The sequence below is a fragment of the Nomia melanderi genome, chromosome 8 (genome assembly GCF_051020985.1).
Source record: "Nomia melanderi isolate GNS246 chromosome 8, iyNomMela1, whole genome shotgun sequence".
Classification (NCBI taxonomy): Eukaryota; Metazoa; Arthropoda; class Insecta; order Hymenoptera; family Halictidae; genus Nomia; species Nomia melanderi.
The window spans coordinates 18165428-18186888 of record NC_135006.1 but is presented as its reverse complement, the minus strand read 5'-3'; the positions used below and the strand labels follow the sequence as shown (position 1 = coordinate 18186888).

General features: G+C 31.0%; 7 protein-coding genes across 21 annotated transcripts; 4 read left to right on the top strand and 3 right to left on the bottom strand.

Moving 5' to 3' along the window:
* The first annotated feature begins 16 nt into the window (after window positions 1–16).
* LOC116423940 (3'-5' ssDNA/RNA exonuclease TatD) lies at window positions 17–2077 on the top strand. Of its 3 annotated transcripts, none has more exons than XM_031969759.2 (2): window positions 17–181; window positions 690–2077. In XM_031969759.2, exon 2 carries the CDS (start codon window positions 713–715, stop codon window positions 1646–1648), a length of 936 nt encoding a protein of 311 aa, XP_031825619.1. In that variant the 5' UTR covers window positions 17–181; window positions 690–712; the 3' UTR covers window positions 1649–2077. The 3 variants fall into 3 exon arrangements, with proteins under 3 accessions (XP_031825619.1, XP_031825618.1, XP_031825620.1); XM_031969758.2 differs by having other exon boundaries at window positions 62–306; XM_031969760.2 differs by lacking the exon at window positions 17–181 and adding an exon at window positions 331–496.
* On the bottom strand, window positions 2018–4737 carry LOC116423936 (uncharacterized). Of its 7 annotated transcripts, none has more exons than XM_031969745.2 (7): window positions 4582–4723; window positions 4222–4348; window positions 3449–4154; window positions 2734–3365; window positions 2560–2659; window positions 2287–2482; window positions 2018–2166 (listed from the first exon to the last, which is right to left on the bottom strand). In XM_031969745.2, exons 1-7 carry the CDS (start codon window positions 4606–4608, stop codon window positions 2158–2160), a joined length of 1797 nt encoding a protein of 598 aa, XP_031825605.1. In that variant the 5' UTR covers window positions 4609–4723; the 3' UTR covers window positions 2018–2157. The 7 variants fall into 7 exon arrangements, with proteins under 7 accessions (XP_031825605.1, XP_031825609.1, XP_031825610.1 ...); XM_031969749.2 differs by lacking the exon at window positions 2018–2166 and having other exon boundaries at window positions 2177–2482; window positions 3449–3608; window positions 3792–4154; XM_031969750.2 differs by lacking the exon at window positions 2018–2166 and having other exon boundaries at window positions 2177–2482; window positions 3449–3767; window positions 4074–4154.
* LOC116423931 (Phosphatidylinositol glycan anchor biosynthesis class N) lies at window positions 4602–8198 on the top strand. 2 transcript variants are annotated; one of them, XM_031969736.2, is made up of 8 exons: window positions 4602–4748; window positions 5293–5513; window positions 5588–5807; window positions 5915–6200; window positions 6278–6722; window positions 6788–7121; window positions 7194–7584; window positions 7675–8198. In XM_031969736.2, exons 2-8 carry the CDS (start codon window positions 5300–5302, stop codon window positions 8092–8094), a joined length of 2310 nt encoding a protein of 769 aa, XP_031825596.1. In that variant the 5' UTR covers window positions 4602–4748; window positions 5293–5299; the 3' UTR covers window positions 8095–8198. The 2 variants fall into 2 exon arrangements, with proteins under 2 accessions (XP_031825596.1, XP_031825595.1); XM_031969735.2 differs by lacking the exon at window positions 4602–4748 and adding an exon at window positions 4755–5212.
* Sf3b2 (splicing factor 3B subunit 2) lies at window positions 7984–10992 on the bottom strand. The gene is made up of 3 exons (XM_031969740.2): window positions 10767–10992; window positions 8481–10592; window positions 7984–8408 (listed from the first exon to the last, which is right to left on the bottom strand). Exons 1-3 carry the CDS (start codon window positions 10788–10790, stop codon window positions 8340–8342), a joined length of 2205 nt encoding a protein of 734 aa, XP_031825600.1. The 5' UTR covers window positions 10791–10992; the 3' UTR covers window positions 7984–8339.
* A 123-nt stretch (window positions 10993–11115) lies between these two features.
* On the top strand, window positions 11116–12639 carry LOC116423947 (mitochondrial import inner membrane translocase subunit TIM14). Its single transcript, XM_031969770.2, has 3 exons — window positions 11116–11282; window positions 11837–11971; window positions 12039–12639. The coding sequence occupies exons 1-3, from the start codon at window positions 11280–11282 to the stop codon at window positions 12249–12251; spliced, it is 351 nt and encodes a 116-aa protein (XP_031825630.1). The 5' UTR covers window positions 11116–11279; the 3' UTR covers window positions 12252–12639.
* LOC116423938 (growth hormone-regulated TBC protein 1-A) lies at window positions 12435–15529 on the bottom strand. Of its 6 annotated transcripts, none has more exons than XM_031969752.2 (8): window positions 15355–15526; window positions 14680–14857; window positions 14105–14306; window positions 13807–14037; window positions 13532–13692; window positions 13353–13461; window positions 12973–13158; window positions 12435–12892 (listed from the first exon to the last, which is right to left on the bottom strand). In XM_031969752.2, the coding sequence occupies exons 2-8, from the start codon at window positions 14787–14789 to the stop codon at window positions 12785–12787; spliced, it is 1107 nt and encodes a 368-aa protein (XP_031825612.1). In that variant the 5' UTR covers window positions 14790–14857; window positions 15355–15526; the 3' UTR covers window positions 12435–12784. The 6 variants fall into 6 exon arrangements, with proteins under 6 accessions (XP_031825612.1, XP_031825614.1, XP_031825613.1 ...); XM_031969754.2 differs by lacking the exon at window positions 15355–15526 and adding an exon at window positions 15240–15255; XM_031969753.2 differs by lacking the exon at window positions 15355–15526 and adding an exon at window positions 14977–15152.
* A 292-nt stretch (window positions 15530–15821) lies between these two features.
* Window positions 15822–20976, top strand: eIF2A (eukaryotic translation initiation factor 2A). The gene is made up of 12 exons (XM_031969751.2): window positions 15822–15985; window positions 16644–16907; window positions 16999–17098; window positions 17327–17502; window positions 18278–18366; window positions 18435–18585; window positions 18674–18844; window positions 18939–19113; window positions 19195–19358; window positions 19454–19546; window positions 19632–19798; window positions 19888–20976. The coding sequence occupies exons 1-12, from the start codon at window positions 15958–15960 to the stop codon at window positions 20011–20013; spliced, it is 1704 nt and encodes a 567-aa protein (XP_031825611.1). The 5' UTR covers window positions 15822–15957; the 3' UTR covers window positions 20014–20976.
* Window positions 20977–21461: the final 485 nt, after the last annotated feature.

Below are 21461 nucleotides of genomic sequence, written 5' to 3'. Positions count from 1 at the left end.
CAACAGTGCGATGAGCCCCTTGTGCATACGTTTCACAGTGAACCAACTTATTAAATGTATATGTATACATATGACACGCAGTGCAACAGTGTGATTTCTGTGTACATATCCTTGTTATACCTTTGGGCATTAATATGTGTGTACATTAGTGTTATAAATTTAAGCTGAAAATCTTCGAAAGGTTTTAACTCGTTTGATAAAATACTTTTACGTAGGAAGTAGCGTATTGTTATAAGTGTTACAAGAACTTGGATGATGACAAAATAATATCGACTGATTGGCAGCAGATGCATTTTACATTTTATCGTTAGTGTCTTTCAAAAAAAATCTCTTTACTAGATTTATTCCTCCCTTATAATTAATCACACATTTTTCTCCTTTTTTTCAATATATTCATTTATTTTCTTTTTACTGATATAGGTTAAGTAACTTAGTCACGTATTACGTATTTTTTATGTTTGTATTATCATCGATATCAATATGTAACATATGTTGGGTAAGGATAAATTAATTTGTGATTGCTAAGGATGGTAACTTTGATAAGTATATTTGTTATTATAAAATACATTGTACAAATTCATCTATTATTGTAACATTTTTATAGTTATACACTACCAATTTATATTCACATATTTTTTAACATAAGCAGTGGCATGTATAACAATTGCTGTTTTTTTATTCTATTTCAGATATTGTAATTAAAAATTGAGGAATGGCAGAAAATGCTACTGCATCGAATGTAGAGGAAAAAACTATTTCCTCAGCTATGACACAGTGCTATGAAAATTATATCATAGTTGATGTTGGTGCCAACCTTACAAATAAAAAGTATAGCAGAGATTTAGATAGTGTAATTCAAAGAGCAAAAGATGCTGGTGTACAGAAAATTATGGTAACTGGTGCAAGTATTCGATCTAGTAAAGAAGCATTACGATTAACTAGAATATATCCTGGTACTCTTTATTCTACTGCTGGTGTACATCCTCATGATGCAAAATCATGGGAAAGTCCAGATACTTTACAAGAACTTGAGACTATAGCTAGTAATCCAGAATGCGTAGCAATAGGAGAATGTGGTTTAGATTACAGTCGTGACTTCTCCGATCCTGAAACACAACGTGCTGTGTTTCATAAACAAGTAGAACTTGCGTGTCAGTTAAATAAACCACTAATAATACATGAAAGAGGAGCTCAAGCGGATGTTTTAGAAGTTCTAAACCATTATAAAAATTGTTTACCGCCAGTTTTAATTCATTCATTTATCGGAACTGCAGAAGAAGCTCAAGTGTATTTAGATCGTGGCTTTTACTTAGGAATTACAGGATATTTATGTAAAGATAAATCTGATAGTGGAATAAGACAATTATTGGAAAGAGGTCTCGCACCTTTAGAAAGAATATTAGTAGAAACAGATGCACCATTTATGTATCCTAATACTAGAGCCAGTAAGCTACCTGTACACGTTAAAGATGCTCTCACTGAACGATCTATGACATTTCTTCATCGTTATTGTACTTTTCAACGTAACGAACCATGTGCCTTACCAGCAATAGTGGAAATGGTAGCAGCATTTATGCAAATCACTCCAGAAGAAGTTGCTTTAGCTACTGCTTTCAATGCTTTAAAATTATTTGGCTTAAATCAGTAACATTAAGAATCACTTTTTATCTGAAAATGGTGCTAATTGGTGCTATTTAACATCTTAATTATCCAATTAAAAATATTGTCTTTTTTTATGTTTAAAATCATTATTTGTGTGTCCAGATAAGTGTACCTCTTATAATAACAATGGCATACAATTAATTTATATATATATATATAAATATATATATATATAAAAGGAACAGTAATCGTGGCAATTGTCATTAAATTTTTACCTTATTTATATGTTATTCATATGTTTATGCAATAATACTCGACTATATATTAAAATTAGTACCGCATCAAACATTTCATTTATTATAGTATAACAGATATTTTTTAGGAATATGTATGAGATACATAAAGGCCGAAATCATACAATTTTATTGTTGATGTTATATTTTCATATAAATAAATTGTTACATTGATGTACAAATATTGTCAATTTATTTTAAACAGGGAATCCCAATTTCCCAAAAATCTAACGAAACAAATATTACATAATGGTATTTACAATCATTGCACCTAGAAAGTATTCAAAATGGAATTATTATTATTAATATATACTTACACTCTTTTACATTAAAATTTTTATTAATTACACTATATCTAAAATTAAATTTTTCTTATTTCATTATTACATACTTTTAAATTTGGAAGTAATTTTAAAAGATATGATTTCTTTTCATTGTTGGGTAATCTCCACCATGTATCTGCACTTATCTGAACAATCGTATATCCTGTTAATTTTTCAAGTGATTTCACACATATTTCCCATGTAGAATGATATCTCCCTGAATTTTTACAAATTACTGACGTTGGAACAGATAAAATAAGTATTCTGTAAAAAATAAAGATAATTTGTATGTATGACTGGAAATTCTTATAAAAATTTCGTTAACATACGAAACTTTATACCTGGAATATTCTAAGGGAGCTGTTATGTTTTCAATATATCTACTATTATCATACTGAATAACCACAGGAAAACCATTTGGATTTAATATAATAATATGATCTGAAGTAAAAAAAAATATCAGATCAGTTCTAAAATGTATTTTAATTATTTATAAAAATTATATAATTTCTTACCAATATGGTGGCCAAATTTTGTTGTCATGTTACTTCCCACAAATGTACCACCTCCTACCATATCTTCTAAGCACGTTTTTAAGAATGAATTATAATGTACTGTTGTCTTTTGTATACAATGATCAATTACATTCTGACTTAATGTTATCCCCTGATAATTTGGATATAAAATTTTAACACACTGATATAGTCTTATGAGAAAACTCATTATTCCTACATCTAGCAGATTACTTTCTGAGCAAAAACGGGAAGAAAAAACATGTTTAAGTAGTTTTTCATTATAGTAATCCAATGACAATAAATAGAAAGTAATTAATACTGCAAGGTCAAAATCACATTTCCAAACAAAATCCAGTATCAATGGTTCTAATTTTTCCCAATATGTTGTTTTGTAAGACGATATAGTCATGGCTTTTATAAAAGAATTCATTTGTCCTGCTGTGCAATCTCTTAATAAGTTAGGATTTTCTACACATTTTTGTGCTAAATAATCCATGAAAGATATATTTCTATATTTTATTCTATTTAAAAGTCTCAAAACTTCTATGTCATTGTCAAAGCTCATATTTTTATTCTTCATAACATGATACAATGTATGTACCAAATTTTCAAAGTAAGAATTCTTCATTTGCCTAAAAAAGAAGAAGTAATATAGCAATAATAAATCAATACATTCTTAAGAATTATATACAAATAAAAATTTTTAATTACTCACTTGTTTTTATGTCTTTTTTCAATGTGGACAAGTAAAAACCTGATTGCTTCAAAATTTAATGTCTCATAATTGTTAATTATTATATCAGTCATTTGGTTCAAAAGTTTACAATCTAATATATTTAGTTCTGGTATCAAAATAAGCCCATGCAAAATAGTCACTGCATCGTATATGTTTTTGGTTTCATTATTTTTATATAACTTATTGATGGCATATATAACTAAGTTCATATTTTTTACCTGAGTTGCAAAGTTAAGAGCCTGTATTATATTATTTTTGTTTCTTTCATCAAGTTCAATTTTTATTCGATTTTCAAAGACTATTGGCAAAGCAAACAACAGACCTTTTATTAGTTCTGTTTCATCCAAGCGTTTCAACTTATGATATAAACGTCTTATTTGTGATAATGTTAAAGTATTTATTTGAACTCTTAAAAGCTGAAGTAATGTTTCAACTAATACAGTGTTAGTTGGAACTTTTAAAGAGTATAAGAAATCTAACACGTCAAAAATATTCTGTATACTTAAACTTCGCACATTATATTGTATCATTATACATAAACGTAGAAATTGTTTAGAGTTTACTACGCTTTCGTTGTGCATTAATTCACTAAATTCATACATACGTTTTAATATTTCGCTGACAGGTCTATTATTAACTTGTGAATTATATATTTGCTTCCGTGCATATCTAAACCCTGAAGTAACTGAAAATACATATGATAAAGCATCGATTAGAGGAATAAAAGAAATTTAACTTTAATTCATTTTTACCTTCTTCAGATTCTTTATACTGTTGTGAAATACAATACATTGCTGAATAATTTAGTAACTTCACATGCTGATGTATCTTTAAAGACTTATTTAACCTCAAGACAAATTTGTTTATCATGTTAATTTTCTAAAATTTTATAAATTTGATCTATGAACAATGTATATAACTAAGTTACAATTTCACTCATACAATTATCATTGAATCGGTTAAATATACAAACTTAAAAATGATTAAATTCACAAGACGAATGTTTTTAAATTACACCTAGGAGTAGATATAAACATAAGAGAGTAATACAAAAATGCGTTGTAAACGCTACCTATTACAAAATCTGTAAATTAAAATTGTATTTGTAGTACCATAGACAAAATACCTATAGGTAACATAGAACTAGGTGGTCAGAACAGGGAAATTCAGGGGAACAAAAATTGAGTTCATCCTCTCCCAGGCGTTACCGTCAAGTTCTGTGGTGGTTTCGGAGGTTATTGTAGGATGCTTGCCGATGAGGAATGAGGTAGTGGAAGAGGTAAGGCAGAGTGGGAAAAAAGCAACCGTTTGGTTGCTTTCTAACTTCATTGCGTAGAACTACAAGCTGATAAGAACTAACTTCATGATAAATCAAGATAAATCTTAACAAGAAATTTATACTTTTAAGATATAGTTATTACTTAAATTTACGGTTAAAACATTGATTTTATACATAATGTAACAGAGAGGAAAAGCGCGTTAAACAAAATTGTATAATTTCCACAGAAACTGCGTTAAAATCATAAATAAAATGAACAACAATTATGCATTTGTAACATGGGGTTTTGTAATGCATTTAATAATGCTATGGGGTGTGCTTGATGTGAATTTTCATTCACCTATTATACAAGATTTACCAAGTGTAGAAATTTTAAAAAATGCACCTGCAAAGAGATTAGTTTTATTTGTCGCTGATGGTTTAAGGTTTAGAACTTTCATTGAAGCTCCGCCAAAATATCTGAAGTGATTACTTTAATAAATACAATATTTCAAATATTTTTTCTATATTTAAAATTTATATATTGATGTAATTTTAATTACAGAAATGTGATGTTAAGTAAAGGTGTATGGGGAATATCTCATACACGTATGCCCACAGAATCTAGACCAGGTAATATTGCAATTTGCGCTGGATTATATGAGGATCCTAGTGCTATTTTCAAAGGGTGGAAAGAAAATCCTGTTGATTTTGATTCTGTCTTTAATCAAAGCCATCTTTCATGGGCATGGGGAAGTCCAGACATCATATCTATTTTCACAAAAGGTATTATAAATATTAAAGAACTGTATTTGAAATTTCATGTAATTGTAAATTTTTGTTTTGCTTATTAAAATTAGGTGCAAAGAAAAATATACAAGGCAGCAGTTATCCACCTGAGTGGCAAGATTTTGACATAATGGAAGGTCAAATTTGGCGTTTAGATTCTTGGGTATTTGACAAATATCTCACCTGGCTTCGGGAAGAAGCTTACAAAGTAAAACATTCGGATCGTATTATTTTTTTCCTTCATCTTCTCGGTTGTGATACTATAGGTCACACAGCAAAACCTCATTCTCGGTATCTAAGTATTATAAATATAAATTATCTACATGATAGCTTAATTAAAAAATGATTTTTTCAATGTAATTATGATCATACTAGCTTGAAATTAAATTTGAATACAGAGAATACACTGATAACATGAACTATGTTGATCGAAAAATTGAAGAAGTTGTTCAAATGACAGAGTCTGTTTTCAAAGATAATGCTACAGCATACATTTTCACAGCTGATCATGGAATGACTGATTGGGGATCGCATGGAAGCGGTTCCACGGATGAAACAGAAACTCCATTAATTGTTTGGGGTGCTGGAATTAATAATTTTAATTCCAGTCAAGATATAGAACAAATAGATATTACACCACTGATGTCTACTTTAATTGGTGCTCCTATTCCTACTAATAATGAAGTATGTATAATAGTAAATCCATTGAGAAATTGTTAAAATTTGAATGTTTTTTGTATTCATGTATACTATATTTCTAGGGTGTTCTGCCATGGCAATATTTAAATACCAATAACCTTGAATATATAAATGAGGCTTTATTAAATAATTTAAAACAGTTAACACATCAAGTAAAAGCAAATCGTGAAATGAATTGCGAAAATAACAAGTTTTCAGACTGGAGAGTGAATCAATTGTACAATAAAATTTCTACTTTAGACAAACACCATCAAATGAAAGATTCGAAGGAAAGGTTTAAAGAAACAGTTGATGCTATTAAACTAGCTAAAGATTCTTTGCTATATTTCCGCCAATATCAAAGATCATGGTTATTAATATATTTGTCTACAATGTGGTTAGGGTGGATAGTATTGTTATTTTTTAAAATAGCCGGAACTGAACGATCTATCATCAACCGCTTTGCTTTATTAATCACAGACATTTCATTTATTTGCATTCTGATTATTGTATTCGTTACCTACAAAGGTATGACATTTTTTAATATTCACAATTATTCGAAAAATTTACGAATCATTACACGAATTCAATAGTTTCAGATTGTAAGAATTGGAGATTACCCTGCTATGTGACCATGGCTATAATATCCGTTTGGTTAGTTGTTAGAACTGTAATTCTAAATTCAGTGAACTGGAGAATTCGAAATGGTAATCTACCATGGACAGAGATCGCAGGAATAATGTTATTATTGACAATAATGTTTATGGGATTAATATGTAGATCCGCCCTAAGCATAGGGATGTTATGCACTGCAATTATCCTGAAAATAATGTTAAAGGATGTTCAATATTTGATTTGGACAGTATTGCCTCTAGCAGTTTTTCCATTATTACCTGTTGTAGAACCGTACCCTCGTGTTTACATCGTGTAAGTTGAAACAAGTGTCATGATAATGTATATATTTTTTCATGAATTTAATATCGAGTTCTTACTTTCCAGAATTTTAAGTATATGCATAATGACTGTAATGGTAATTTTAAAAATTCAATCGAGGACTAAAAGGGTAATAGAAATTTTTCGTCTAATAATCACAGGATTGACGTACTTAGAATTTATAGATGGTCGAAGTTGGATATCATGGGCAATTTTACTCACGACACCTTTACATATTTGCACTTATTCTACAGAATTAAAAGCGAGAATGCATGGAATAATATCGAGCCTTTTTTGTCCACTCGCTTTATTATCAGCATCTTATGAACCCATGTTTTTTATATTTCTTGCAGTACATTTATCTTATTGGCCTCAAAATAATGTATTCTCTAGTCAAACTTATGAAAAAAGTAAAACATCTATAAAAATGGAAGAATCGCTAAAAGCAGCGATCTTTGTATCCTTTTTTTAAGTATAAAAACAATTAAGCAATTAAATTAGAATTATTTAATGATCGCTTTTATACATCCTGAACTATTTATTATAGATGTTATACACATTACTGTGTTTCTTCGGAACTGGCAATATGGCAAGTATCAGCTCTTTCAATCCAACTTGGACTCGTCACTTTGTAACAGTATTTTCGCCATTTATAATGTTCTCATTAATACTTTTAAAAATGTGTATACCTTTAATATTAGTTGGATGCACAAGTCATATAATGGGATCATCAAATCTTTTCTTAGCGGTACTTCTGTTAGGAGATTGTTTATCATTACCACTTGTATATAGCGTTACTTCTCAGGGAAGTTGGTTGGATATTGGCAGTGCTATTAGTAGATTCATAATCGCGATATCTCTTCCTTGTCTTTTATTGTTGTTGTATTATTTATCGTACCCACTTATGACATTTTCTTTATATAAATTTAAAGTCTCTATACTTTCAGAGAAAAAGCATATTGTATAAGAAAATTGTGATGTGTTCCAACAGTTCTGTTTTAATAAAGCGACCGAGTAACACTTTGTATCATTTTCGTACATTAATATATTACATTGGGGTGTAAAGAAAATTTAACGTATCATTAAATTACAAAGTTTCAAATAATGCGTTACACAAGAAATCGAATGCGGATAATATTGTTTCGGTGAGGTCTAATTTTTCTTTTCCTCGGATAAATCATTTTATTTTTATGGTAGGGGCATTTAATACGTTTAAAATTTAAATTCTTTATATTTTTTCGAAGCTTTTGTGTCCTGACCTTGTTGTCGTTTACGTTTACTCTGCAAAAAGAATTGTTCGTGTTATTAATATTCATTAACTGATACTTAAACAACCAAGATACATTCACTTACTTTTTGTCGTTGCACATGATCTTGAAGCATATCTGATAAGTCTTCTCTTCTCAGATGAGCTTGACGCGATCGCATAGTCTCTTCGTATCGTGACGCCATTGCCTCGGAATCGAGATCCAATTCACTTGGATCTAACGCCAATTCAACAGCTCCGTCTTTCTCTGTTCTTCCATCAGATGTTGTTCCACTTACACCACGGCGTGCAGCAATCACAGATGGAGGTGCTTGACCTCCTGCTGCCCCAGTCATATCGTACACATGCGTGCTGCCCATCATACTGGCTCCAAGACCTTCCGTTCGTCGTTCTTGCAAAACCGTGTACAAAGCGGGCGTATCTCCTCCTTCCATTTCGCTCTCAATTTTCTTCTTCCTTAATTCTATAGTCTCTGGAGTTTCCAATCCTGCAGGAATCGATGTTATTCCGCTTGGTGTTATCAGACCCTCTGCACCGGGTGTAACCAATCCACTTGCATCTCCATCCGTGTCTTTCCCTTCTCCTTCTCCTTCTCCACCCTCCTCTGCATCCTCGTCTTCGTCCTCGTCTCCGGAAGATTCCGATTCAGGCTCGCCCCACATACCTCTGTCAATCTCTTCGTCCATAGCGTCTCCACCCGGAGCGCGAGAGATCCCAAATACATCTCCGTACAAAGGTCGTCCCGTTTCATCTACGGGAGGTTTACCCCAACCACCAGCATGATATCCAAATGCACATCCTTCAGGTATCGGAGCGTTCAAACCAGGTATCTTCAAATTGGGATAACTTGGCGGTGGCCCGTAACGTTGCATAGCGATTAACCACGGCGGTGGAACTTTATGACAATTAGGCCCTACTGGCATACCGAGCGCGGTACGCAGTTCATCGGATAACTCTCCAGGCTTCTTTTCCTTCAAACGCGTTTCGAACTCCTTTCCTTCGTAATAGAGATCACCGTGAATAGTCATACGAGGTTTTGTTTGCCATTTGAAGAATGCATCGTGCAATTTTTGATAATCGATATCTATTTTGCCCAGTTTCGGCCGTGCTCTCTCCCTCATTTTAGCTTTTAATGTACGTGTATCGTCCCGTTCTTGAAGACTCGCCCTCATCTCGGTAATGCCTGTGCGTTTTATGAAATCCGGTAAATCGAACGGAGGTTTTTCGATGCCACGTTTACCCTGGAGATATTTCCTCTTAAAACACCAGTGTCTTGGCACAGGAACGGTATTACGATGAGCTTTTAATTGTACAAGGAGTTTTGGATCCCTAGCAGTGACATCGTGCATTTCTACAACATCGGGTCGACCTACGAGTTGCTTCAATTCCGCGACACTCAAACGCGTTAGCCTTTTCAATTTTCTCTTGGAGAGACGAGGAGCACCATTCTCCCCAGTTCCCTGTTGTTGCTGCGGTTGATTTACATCGTCGTCGAAATCATCCAAAGGTGGTACTTTACTGGGTACAGTTCCAGTGGTTTGTAAGTTTGTTACAGGTGGATACTGTCCTATTGGCTCACCTTTGTCTGCTTCAGTAGACTTCGGTTCAGGTTCGGTTAATTTAAATGCTTCAAAGATTCTGGCAAATTGACGGTACATTGGCTCCAAATCATTGATACTCGGAATCTCTTGAATGTATTCAATTTCAGGTAAGCTTTCTTTGGGTTTTGAATTTTCTATGTCGTCCTTTTTATTCTCTGCTTCTTTGCCCATATTGTGCTTCTTCCTTTTTTTCTTCTTCTTTTTTTTAGTTTTATTTGACTTCATGTCTGTTTTCTCCATTGTTGCCTCAGGTTCAATTATCACATCATCTAATTGTGATGCGTCTTCCCCTATAGTTTCGTGATTAGATGTTTTTTCTAAAGGAACTATATCATTAGGATCTGCCCCTACCTCCTTTGCTCTCTCAGTTTTGAAAGCCAAAGCTTGTTCTAAAGCTGCTGGTAATTTCATTGAGTCACCATCTGTTTCTCTTCCACCGTCGTCTGTTGAATTTTGATTTTGTAATTCACTTGGTGGACTTACTTTCAAGCTCAGTAAACTAGGCAACATTTTAGCAGGTTCCATTCCTGGAACTCCGTGATTACTGTTTGAAGGCATGCTCATCATTGAGGGCATCTGATGGGGCATTTGTTGATTCTGCATTTAATATTGACATAAAAATTGCAGGATATAAAAAACTGAATTTAACATTGATATGTGAATCCGTAATTTAAAGAAATAATATTATTCACAAACTTCATTCACAATTAATTTAGAGAAGATAAATATAAATGACATTACTTGAAATCGTTAGATGAACATAAAACTAACCTCACTTCCTGGTATATTCTCCATAGTAAATTCGTTTATTTCTTAATTACAATGCTTGTAATGTTTGAACACCTAGACGTCGAAATCGTAATTTAATATAAATTTCTTATCAGAAGAAATTTCGTCTGCTTCAGTTACATTTAAACAGTACACTATGGAAAATACACGAAACGCTTTCTTCCCTGCGTCACAAGCGTCAGAATAAACACATAACGTGAACTGTGATAGAGTATGAACCTCATTGTTAGAAAAAGATAAGGGCTTTACATGAATCACTTAAGCCTACATTCATGAACAGTCGGTAACGTCAAGCTCTAGACGTTACTAGTCAAGATCTAGACAAAAACTCTGATGACATACAACGTCTATAGAGATCTGCAGTCTATGGTCTAGTCTTAAATTTACAACATTAGTGCTACTCGAGTGTTCACGAGAGACAGTCGAGCAATTGCATTCATCGGTTTAGTTGTAATTTAATAAAATTTAAAGCGTTGCTTTAATAATTCTAGCGAAATGGTAAGAATACATTGCAAACACTCTTTTCAATTGCTATGTTTGGATTGCGTTACATATTTACACAGTTACATCAGAACGTATAAATATAAATCCTCGAAGTTTAAAAATTTTCCATTAAAAATAAAGTATAGTCAATTCTTTTATAATTAGTTCATTCGTTTCGTATTGCATTGAAAGCATGTTCTTAATTCCAAGCTGAACACGTTGAATTCCCTGTTTATTTGAATCAAAATAGTATGATGATTCGTGTTATAAGAATATACTATTGTAGCAGAGTTGTTGCAATTTTTGCATCATGTTATTTTGAAACTGCGTTATAAGAACGTTATTATTATTTTTTAAATGTTATTCTTCATTAATAAAACTAACTTGAACACAATTTCATTGTTGATATACTTAATAATTTTAATGGTTTTATGGTTATAGAAACATATTATTTCTTATATGATTAAAATTCTTCTTTAACTATGTACTCCTTAAGTTGAAAAAACAATAATATCTAGAACATCTCTTTTTAGCTTTTGATTTTAATTATTTTTCTTTTTTGTTTTTAGTCTAGTACACTTATTGTAGCAGGGCTTGGCCTTGCTGCATTAGGTTTTACTGGACGTTATGTCTTGAAAAGGATGCCAGCTTTGTCAAAAACAATGTCAGAGGCTGTTAAAAATATGTCAGCATTGGATTCACAGGTAAATAACTTGAAATAAAAAATTGATTGTATCTGTATTACAATTTTAACTAAATATACATCTGCAGAAATTAGCAAATAGCAAATACTACAAAGGAGGCTTTGAAGCAAAAATGACTCGCAGAGAAGCCAGTTTAATATTAGGTGTATCTCCAACTGCAAACAAAGCAAAAGTAAAAGAGCGCTTTAAAAAAGTCATGGCTGTAAATCATCCCGATAGAGGTGGATCCGCTTATATAGCAGCAAAAGTTAATGAAGCAAAAGATTTGTTAGAAAAATGACCTATGTGTGCATAGTAATGTAAAGAATTAGGTATAACAGTTTACATCTATATATGTAAATTTAATTCTAATGTTAGATTTACTAAAACAAATTTTTCTGTATATATCTATTTAACACAAATAAATCTTATATTTTGTGTAACTTAGAATAAAGTTGTTTGTAAATAGATACATTGCTGGTGGGTTTAATGTTAATACTAGCTAATTGAGCTAAGAGTTACTGTACTTAAGATACTTAATACATGATATTAATATAATCAGTACGCATATATTACAATCTTATGGAACATATAATGAAACTAGTACCTAAATTTCGTATTCTCTCTTTTTAAAAAATAATGAATGTATAAAGAATCATATAAATAAAAATATATGAACATCATCGGTATATTGTCTTATCTTCATGCTAAATTCATATGTACAGGAACAATGTAGAATAATATTATAATACAATCTTACACGGCATAATCAGTTTGTTGTTACGAGGGAAATTGACTAGATTATTTTGCCAAACTGAATCTCGTTAACTAATATTATCGTCCTACTTTACTTTCTTTTTGTTCCATACGCTCCCGCGTAATTTTTGTTCGTAGCTTTATAACCATACTCCCAGGCAGTGATCCAGGTACTTTAAATATGCTCTAAGATAAAAAAAAAAGTCATTGGTACTATTACTTATTATTTACTTACAAGTATTAAACAGATAAATAATTATATTTACCTGCATAAATTCGTGACACTTTAAAACAATACTGTCCTTTGTGATCTCTTTAAAACATTCTGCTAATGTTGTAAAATTTTGGCATGCAAGCAAATTGCATTTGTTTCTTTTTATAAGAGTTAATGCAACTCGAAATATAATTTTACTGCCTTCATAAAAAAGACAGTCCCATATGCGCAGCGTAGTCTGCCAAGTTGTAAATACTTTTATTCACTACTTCTATAGTTTATGACAATCCAAACAGGAATTCAATTATTAATATCAAACATTAAATTAACAAACAAATTGTTGAACATCTACATATACCGTATATAAAATCTTTAGAAAAAACAAAGCATTAAAATTATATTAATTTAAGAAATATACATGATTAATTTTACCTCGATTGGTAAGACCTCTGCAAATAAACAAACAAACCATTTTGTTGTTATAACAGCCCAAGGTAAACCCATATTTGTAACATGCTGATGAATATCTGGCATTTTTATCCTAAATGAATATTAATAATATATATGTAAACGATTTATAAGTTGCCAACGAAAATTAAAGAACTCCTTACTTGACTAATTCTGCAAGAACATCTATATCTGTTAGGAGTCCATCCATGGTTGAGGTATAATAATCAGGTAGAATTTTTTCAATTAAAATTTTTAGCAACCAAAAAGCTGTTTCTTCATTTTTTGTTACAAGTAATAATAATCCTGCTATATAATTTAGACCCTAAAAGAAGAGTCAAATAATTCACATTTCATTTTCACCTTTGTAAACTAATTTATAGTAATGTAAACTTGTGTACACATCAGGTCCAAGTGTAATCATTTTTAAAAGACTTACTTGACAGTATCCTACAGTCTTATTTTGATGAGCAAAAGCTAATAAAATATTATATAATTGATGTTGTTGATTCTCCGTGTTATTAAAGAATATATTGTCAGGAAATGTTCTTGGTAGGTCAGTTTTTATAATATCTGCGATCTCTTTATTATGTGGAGACTGCAATAGTTTTTCATAGAGATTCGGGGATGCATTTTTCATATCTTCTCCTCCACTCACAGAAAGCCACACCTTCAAGCATTAATTTATTTAATTACTTTGAGGAAATCAAATTATTTAGAATATTCTTCATACTTACCAAACCTCTATGTTCACTAGGTATACCTTTACGAACATATCTTTTTACCGTAATACTGCGTTGTAATGATTTTCCTTCACCAATAATTTCAGCCCATTTCTTTGCTCGTTTAGCAAGTACTTTGAGGTATTCCGACATAAAATCTTCATAAGTTTCATAGTCAAAGTCATGAGGTCTTTCAAAGCCATACTCGTCAACATTACTATACAACAAATTATAAAATGAAATTGTTACTAAATTTTTTTAGAAATCCCCATTAAAACTTTCTATATAAAAATGTAAAAAAAGAGATGACTGATAATGGCGTTATTTAAATTAAAATTACTTAATGCTAAATTCGGTATTTAAATGCGAAATATTTGGTCGAGTTCAAGTATTAACTGTTCATTTCAGTTAGCGACTAAAAATTGTATATATGAAAACATAACCTTATTTAAATCAGAACAAAAGCAGGAAGAGACATATCTACAATTTATGCAAATCATCCATACTATTCAGATCTTTTCTATATGTTTACGAAACAAACAGAAAGTTATTATATTATTACAAAATAATGCGAAGTTTGTAATGCTCACCTAAAACATGAACTTGCCATACCACTAATACGATGCTGACATATAATTTCTGCTGTATATAGGGTATTCAACAAACCTTTCTCGATATTAATATTAAAGTGCATAATCATTATTAAATTTTATTGGATAATATTGTTTGCTTCTATTTAAATATATAATTACTTGTTACGTTTTCGACCTTTAAAAACAAAGAAAATTGTTGTTTTATACTCAGAATAATTTAAGGAAAAAATAATTAAAAGCTTTTTATGAAATAAATCAATGTTTACGAAATGTGTTCTTAATGTTTAATAATACCATATTTAGAAATATATTTTAACATAATCAAGAAAGAAAAATTAAAACGCCTAAAGAAAAGATTGAGTTAAAGCAGAATTGAACACAGGATACTTAAATAGATAGTTCTCAACGTGCTGTTGCGCTGATATTGATGATTTTAATATTTGATGATTCATGATTTCTACAAATAAGTTACATTCTAAACGTAAACATTGATAATCTTCCATTTTAAATTATTTATTAATAATAGAGTATCGCTTTATGCTTGGAAAGTCATTTACAGTTCTGGTATACACAGTTATCCATGTATGAAAATGAACGAAGTTAACGAAATTTTTATATTAAGTTTTCCTTGGAAACATTTTTTATCTTTTATTAAAAAAGTATTGTACACACGTTTTATCTCATGTTGCGTTTACGTATCTATTTAGTGCGAAATATTGCGTTAGTGACACATCACTGTACTAGGATGAACAACTATCAACGGATGATTGCAAAATGTTAAATAATTACAAGATAAATTTATTACGTAAAATATGCTAGCGAGGAAAAATATCAATTTCAAAAAACTTGATACAATGGATTTTTCGTAATCGAAAAAAACTAGATCATATCAGTGTTACCAAATAAGAAATTAGCAGAAATTGCAGTCGCGTATCAATTTTTGACAGAAATTTGAACACATTTATTGACGTAATAATAATGAAATGATATTCTACGTGATGTCAGTGCATTTAATTGATTTTAATTGTTTCGTTTGCACCTTATGAAATGACTGTAAGCGGTACATTAAAAAAATCTCAGTATTTATTATATTATAAGGATAAATGTCATAGAGTTTTATAGATATATTTATATGTACGGTCCTGAACGCACGTGCTTCTTACATACGATGTTGGCGACGCATGTGCAAGAAATCCTTTTCGAGGAACAAATTCCTCAATCTGGCAAGAGTGGTCGATACTCGATATTACGGTACCACATGGTAACGGAGCTGAAATGGCGTTAACTGTTCCTTGTGTCGCTGGTAAGCATTTACACATTATTTCCTTACGTATTTTTCCCAATTGAAAACTGAATTTGATCTAGTATTTTTCCTCTGAGTCATATACAGTTATATTAAACATCTGTCTATTTATAAAGCGGTAGCAAATTTTATCATATGCAACTGCACAAAAATATGTCATGTGGCATTTTGTTACTGAAAGATACATTTGTAACAAAATAAATAAGTAAATAAATAAATATATTAATTAATTAATTAATTTATTTATTTATATACGCAGCATAGAACACACACGTATGCATCTGTACACACATATGCATATATGATATTTATGTGTATATACATATCATACACACATGCACACATCTATATGTACGTTCCATGTAACATGTTATAACATTATGAATATGAACCAGTGTGCATTGTCATGATGTACACTCTTATATGTTCAATTCGACAATGTTGCATTATTTTCTTAAGTGATCTGTGATCTTTTTAAATTTGTTTGTGGTTAGAGTAGTTCTGTACTTTTATTTTAGTCATTTTGTAAAGTACAATGAACGTAACACATTTTTATCTGTAACATTTGAATTTCAATTTCACGCGTATTCGTGTAAGCAACACGATACATTCTGTTATAAAATTTGTTGCTGAAAATTACAGAATTATTGTTTTTTAGTGAGAGGTTCCATTGGAGTCAGCTTAGGACAAGGCCCACCGTCATATGAGCCAGTTAAATCATTTCCTAAAGATGACAGTAAAACGTGCAGAGCAATGGTGTTTAGTCCGGATGGACGTTACTTTGCATGGGTCAATGGAGCAACCACTAAAATTGTGGAATGTAGTACATGGCAAATTATTACAGAAATTAAAAGACCTAAAATCTTTTCAATAAAGTTTTCCAGTCAAGGCACATATTTTATGACCTGGGAACCATTCATTGGTATTTTATTCAGTATTATTCTACTGACCATTATTTTTGTTTTTCATATCCATAATCGTAATACAATGTATTCTTACTACTTTTGTCACAGTGACACAATCAAATCCTTCTGCATCACCAAATCTTCATATATGGAAGTCAGACAATGGGGAACTGGTGAAGAGTTGTGTACAGAAGAGACAAACAGACTGGTAATGTATTGTTTACATAGTTAATGTATTAATCTTCAGTTAGAAAATATTTTTTAATTCCTTATGGATATTAAAAATAGAAAGAACTTGTACTAATATGATACTTAAAAAAAAATTATATTATAATTATATAATAATAATTATCAATATATTTCTATAAGAATATTACAATATATTGGGTGAATCGGTTACAATATCTGAATTACATATATTAATATATTTATTTAGGGAACCCCAATGGTCAAGTGATGAGAAAATTTGTGGGATGTTGAATGGTGCAGAAGTTGTTCTGTACGAGGATGCCAACTTTCAAAAAGTTGCTCATAAAATAAAAGGAGCAAAAATTGCTAGTTTTAGTATATCACCCACTTGTTCTCCATATTATATTCTCTGTTACATGCCTGGTAATTATTCTATAATTTTGTTGCATTTATTTAATATTAAATTTTTAATACAGTCATCTGATATCAAGGTACCTATATGTGGAGAGTACATGATTTTTTCGCACTGTCACTTAACAGATATTGTAACAAATTTTAGGAAATTAAATGTAATAGAAATAAAAGGATGTGGTATTCATAATTAATAACTAGATTTCGTTAATGGATCTATATAAACTATGAAATGTTTAATAGTAGTTCAAGTGTAGCTGAGGAAAAAATTGGCATATTTTATGAAGTACTTTTTTATTTCAGTTTCTCTCATTATGAAGCAAATATGCATGGCAAGCATGTAATACACAGGTGGAATGAAGATTATAAGATAATTATATCTGTAGAACACTTTGATATTGTAAAGAAGTACAATTGAATATTAATGCATAATGGTATTTTGTGGTATAGACAAATATGAATATATAATCAGGATCGACAGTAATGGGAAATTTTCCTGATTATTGCATGTACAATTTTATGTGTAAGTACATAAATGAAATTATAGGGAATAAAGAAAAGTATGTAATAGGTAATTATAAATGGATTATATTTAGAAAAGTAAAAAGAACTTGGCATTTTTAACTTTAAATTAGTACAATGTATAACTTTTGTGCTTCATTTTTATATAAAATGATGTAAAAATAAGTACTCTCCACATTAAATACCAAATGTTTAAATTGTATATATTATTCGCTTAACTGTAAACATCAAATGCAGTTTGTAATTTATGCTATTTGAATCATAGGAAGATCCGATCAGCCTTCGTTCGGAAAATTATTCCAATATCCTAATTTTGAATCTACAAGTGCTATAGCAGATAAAAGTTTTTTCCAGGTATGATCTTCTACTTATACGATATTCATAGATTTATTTTCAGAAGATCATGTAACTTCTTTTTACAGGCAGACAAAGTGAACATTTATTGGAATAATACTGGAGCGCACGCCTTATTATTGACAAGTACAGAGGTTGATAAGACAGGTGCTTCGTACTATGGAAAACAAACTTTACATTATCTTAGTACAAAGGGGGAAACTGCTATGCTAGTATTTAGTTAGTAATGTACTTATTATAATTATGCGTAAACCAATAAGTTTCTTCATACGTATAACTAATACGTTTTTATCGTACTTTTACTTAGATCAGGAAGGTCCTATACACGCGGTTCAATGGTCTCCAAAAAAAAATGAGTTCTGCGTTATATATGGTTTCATGCCGGCTAAAGCTACGTTATTTAACCTCAAGTGCGAACCAATATTTGAGTTTGGCACACTGCATCGAAATAGCATTTACTACAGTCCTCATGGAAATAATATCCTTTTTTACGTTAGACTATTTACTGTCATGTATTCTCTTATAAGATCTTTGTATGTATCGAATATTTCATTTCCTTAACCAACATGCACTTCTTATATTGACTGGGTTTGGTAATCTGCGTGGTCACATCGAGTTGTGGGATGTTGATACAAAGAAATTAATTGCCAAAGCAGAAGCTCCTGATACAACGCTCCTTCAATGGTCTCCGGATGGAGAACACTTTATGACAGCGACCACAGCACCCAGACTCCGTATGGGTAACGGGTAAGCGACATCGCGATGAAAGAAATACACCATTATTCTTTTTTCTAAGCAGATTAATCGAAAATTAATATTTACTTGTAGATTTAAAATTTGGCACTACACCGGAACATTATTGTACGAGCGACCGTGGAACGAACAAGAGGAACTGTGGGAAGTACTTTGGCAAACGTTCCCGGTGAGCACATTTCCGGAGAAAGTAATTAGTTATAAAGCTGTTGAAGGTATTGCTCCTAGCCAACCACAAGGTAAAGATATTTCATGATCTTTTACTTGGTAAATATACACAGTTGATGTATTTAAATGTACATTAGAATATAATTAACAAATGATTTGCTTAAAGCATCGAAGCAAGCGTATCGACCACCTACAGCGCGAGGAGAAAGTTTACCTTTCAAAATACCAAAGTGTCCGTACGGGAAGAAGAAAAAATCTGGTAATGGGACATTCTCGTGAGAATCTGTTCATAAAATACGGGTTTTGTACGGAAACAACTGCACAACCATGATATTTGCTTTCAGGAAATAAAACGAAGAAGGATAAGAAGGAGTCGGAAGCCTCTGCGTCTAATAACCCAAGTACAAACGGACAAGTTACTACAAGCACAAACAGTCAGAGTTTAACTTCGACAAATGTTCCTCAGTGCGACGAATTGGAGAAAAGTAAAAAGATTAAGAGGATTAAAGCGGTAAGAATTTGTACAGTACACGTTTCAGCGGTGGATGTTGTAATTATTTATTCAGCGATCTTAATTTTTCTATATTCCGTTTGTTATAGAAATTAGATCAAATTGCGAAGTTAAAGAAACAGTTAGAGGGTGGAAAGCAATTAGAAATCAATCAATTGGACAAGATCAAGAAGGAAGCTGATTTGTTGAAAGAAATTGAAGAGCTTGCTTTATGATGAACATTTCAAATCGCACATATGCATGGTTGAAAAAAAAATCCGAATATTTCTCTTGAAAAATGGAAAATGATCTCGGTCCATCGTTTATGATAACACACGTACAGGAGTTACGTTTAGGTGAAGATACAAATTTTCATTCTGCGAAGAGGCAGTGGGAACAAAACGGATTGCAATGGATTGAAACGTGTTTCCACATTATTAAGCTCGTTAAAATTTAAGACATGATCACAAATACCGTTTGCGTGTGATCTTAAACAAAAAAAGAATACAAATGGTCCATCACGCCTCTTCCCGCATAGTTAAAAAAAGAAATCATTTCCTTTTTCTCAAGACACTTCCATTTTAAATAACATTTTTTAAAAAACAAATATCGGAGGATAATGATGTTAAGTCAGTTGACGATTACTAAGCTTTTTCCATGTCATGCGACCTTGAAGCAAGATCGAGTGTAAAAGTGAACCATTTAATACAAAATATTCACGGTTGCATGGGTATGCGTGAGATGGAAAAGCAACATAATTGTAAAATTTAAATATACAGAAAAATTTGTTCCTGAAGGCAGGTGCTAGAATTTCAATTACATTAATAAATTGTTATGTATTATTATTATATTTTTTTTCATACAATAATCTACATTTATAAAACTGGAAAATAGACATATCATTATTGGACTTTCAATTGTTACTAGAATCAAGCACCTTACGTTGTTTCCTGCAGGAACATGTTTGGTTTTGTACACGATATTTTTATTTCTATGCTTTGCATTGTGTCTAGGATTCAAATTTTTATACTTTTCTTGCTATTAATCATTATAAGACTGGTCAGACGAAATAGGATTACATGGTACAGTTTAATAAATAAGCGAAGAAACTACAACAAAAGGAAAAGAAACAATGATTAAACTTTGTTTCACGAGCAGTGAAACATTTTTAAACAATAAAGGAAATTTAGCTTTTTGAATTAGTTGATTTTTTAAGCACCACTGTTTTAAACAACGTTCGATGTTACCTTTACTCGTTATTCAGTTTGATTGTAACTTTAATTGCAATTTTTGTTATATTATCGAATATTGTTTTCGTTTTATATATAATTGCTGTCAACGGGATCTCCGTGTTCCTTAACTTTTTTCGACGCGCTAATTAAACGTTTATGCGACTATTTTCATTTAAAAAAAAGAATACAACGTTCATCCAAGCTGGAATTTTGCAATTTTGGAATATTATATCATTTCAAAAAATACATTGAATTATATTTGTACGATTAAGATCTCTACAAAATCAATTACATTTGAGGAAAACATCACAATTGCTAATGTTGTGTACAGTTGTATGAAATTTATGAAAATAAATTACTAAAAAAAAAAAGAAGAAAGTCTCAATATATACAATATACAATTTATACAATATACAATTTTTCTTTATAAACCCTATCACCAAATATGTCGA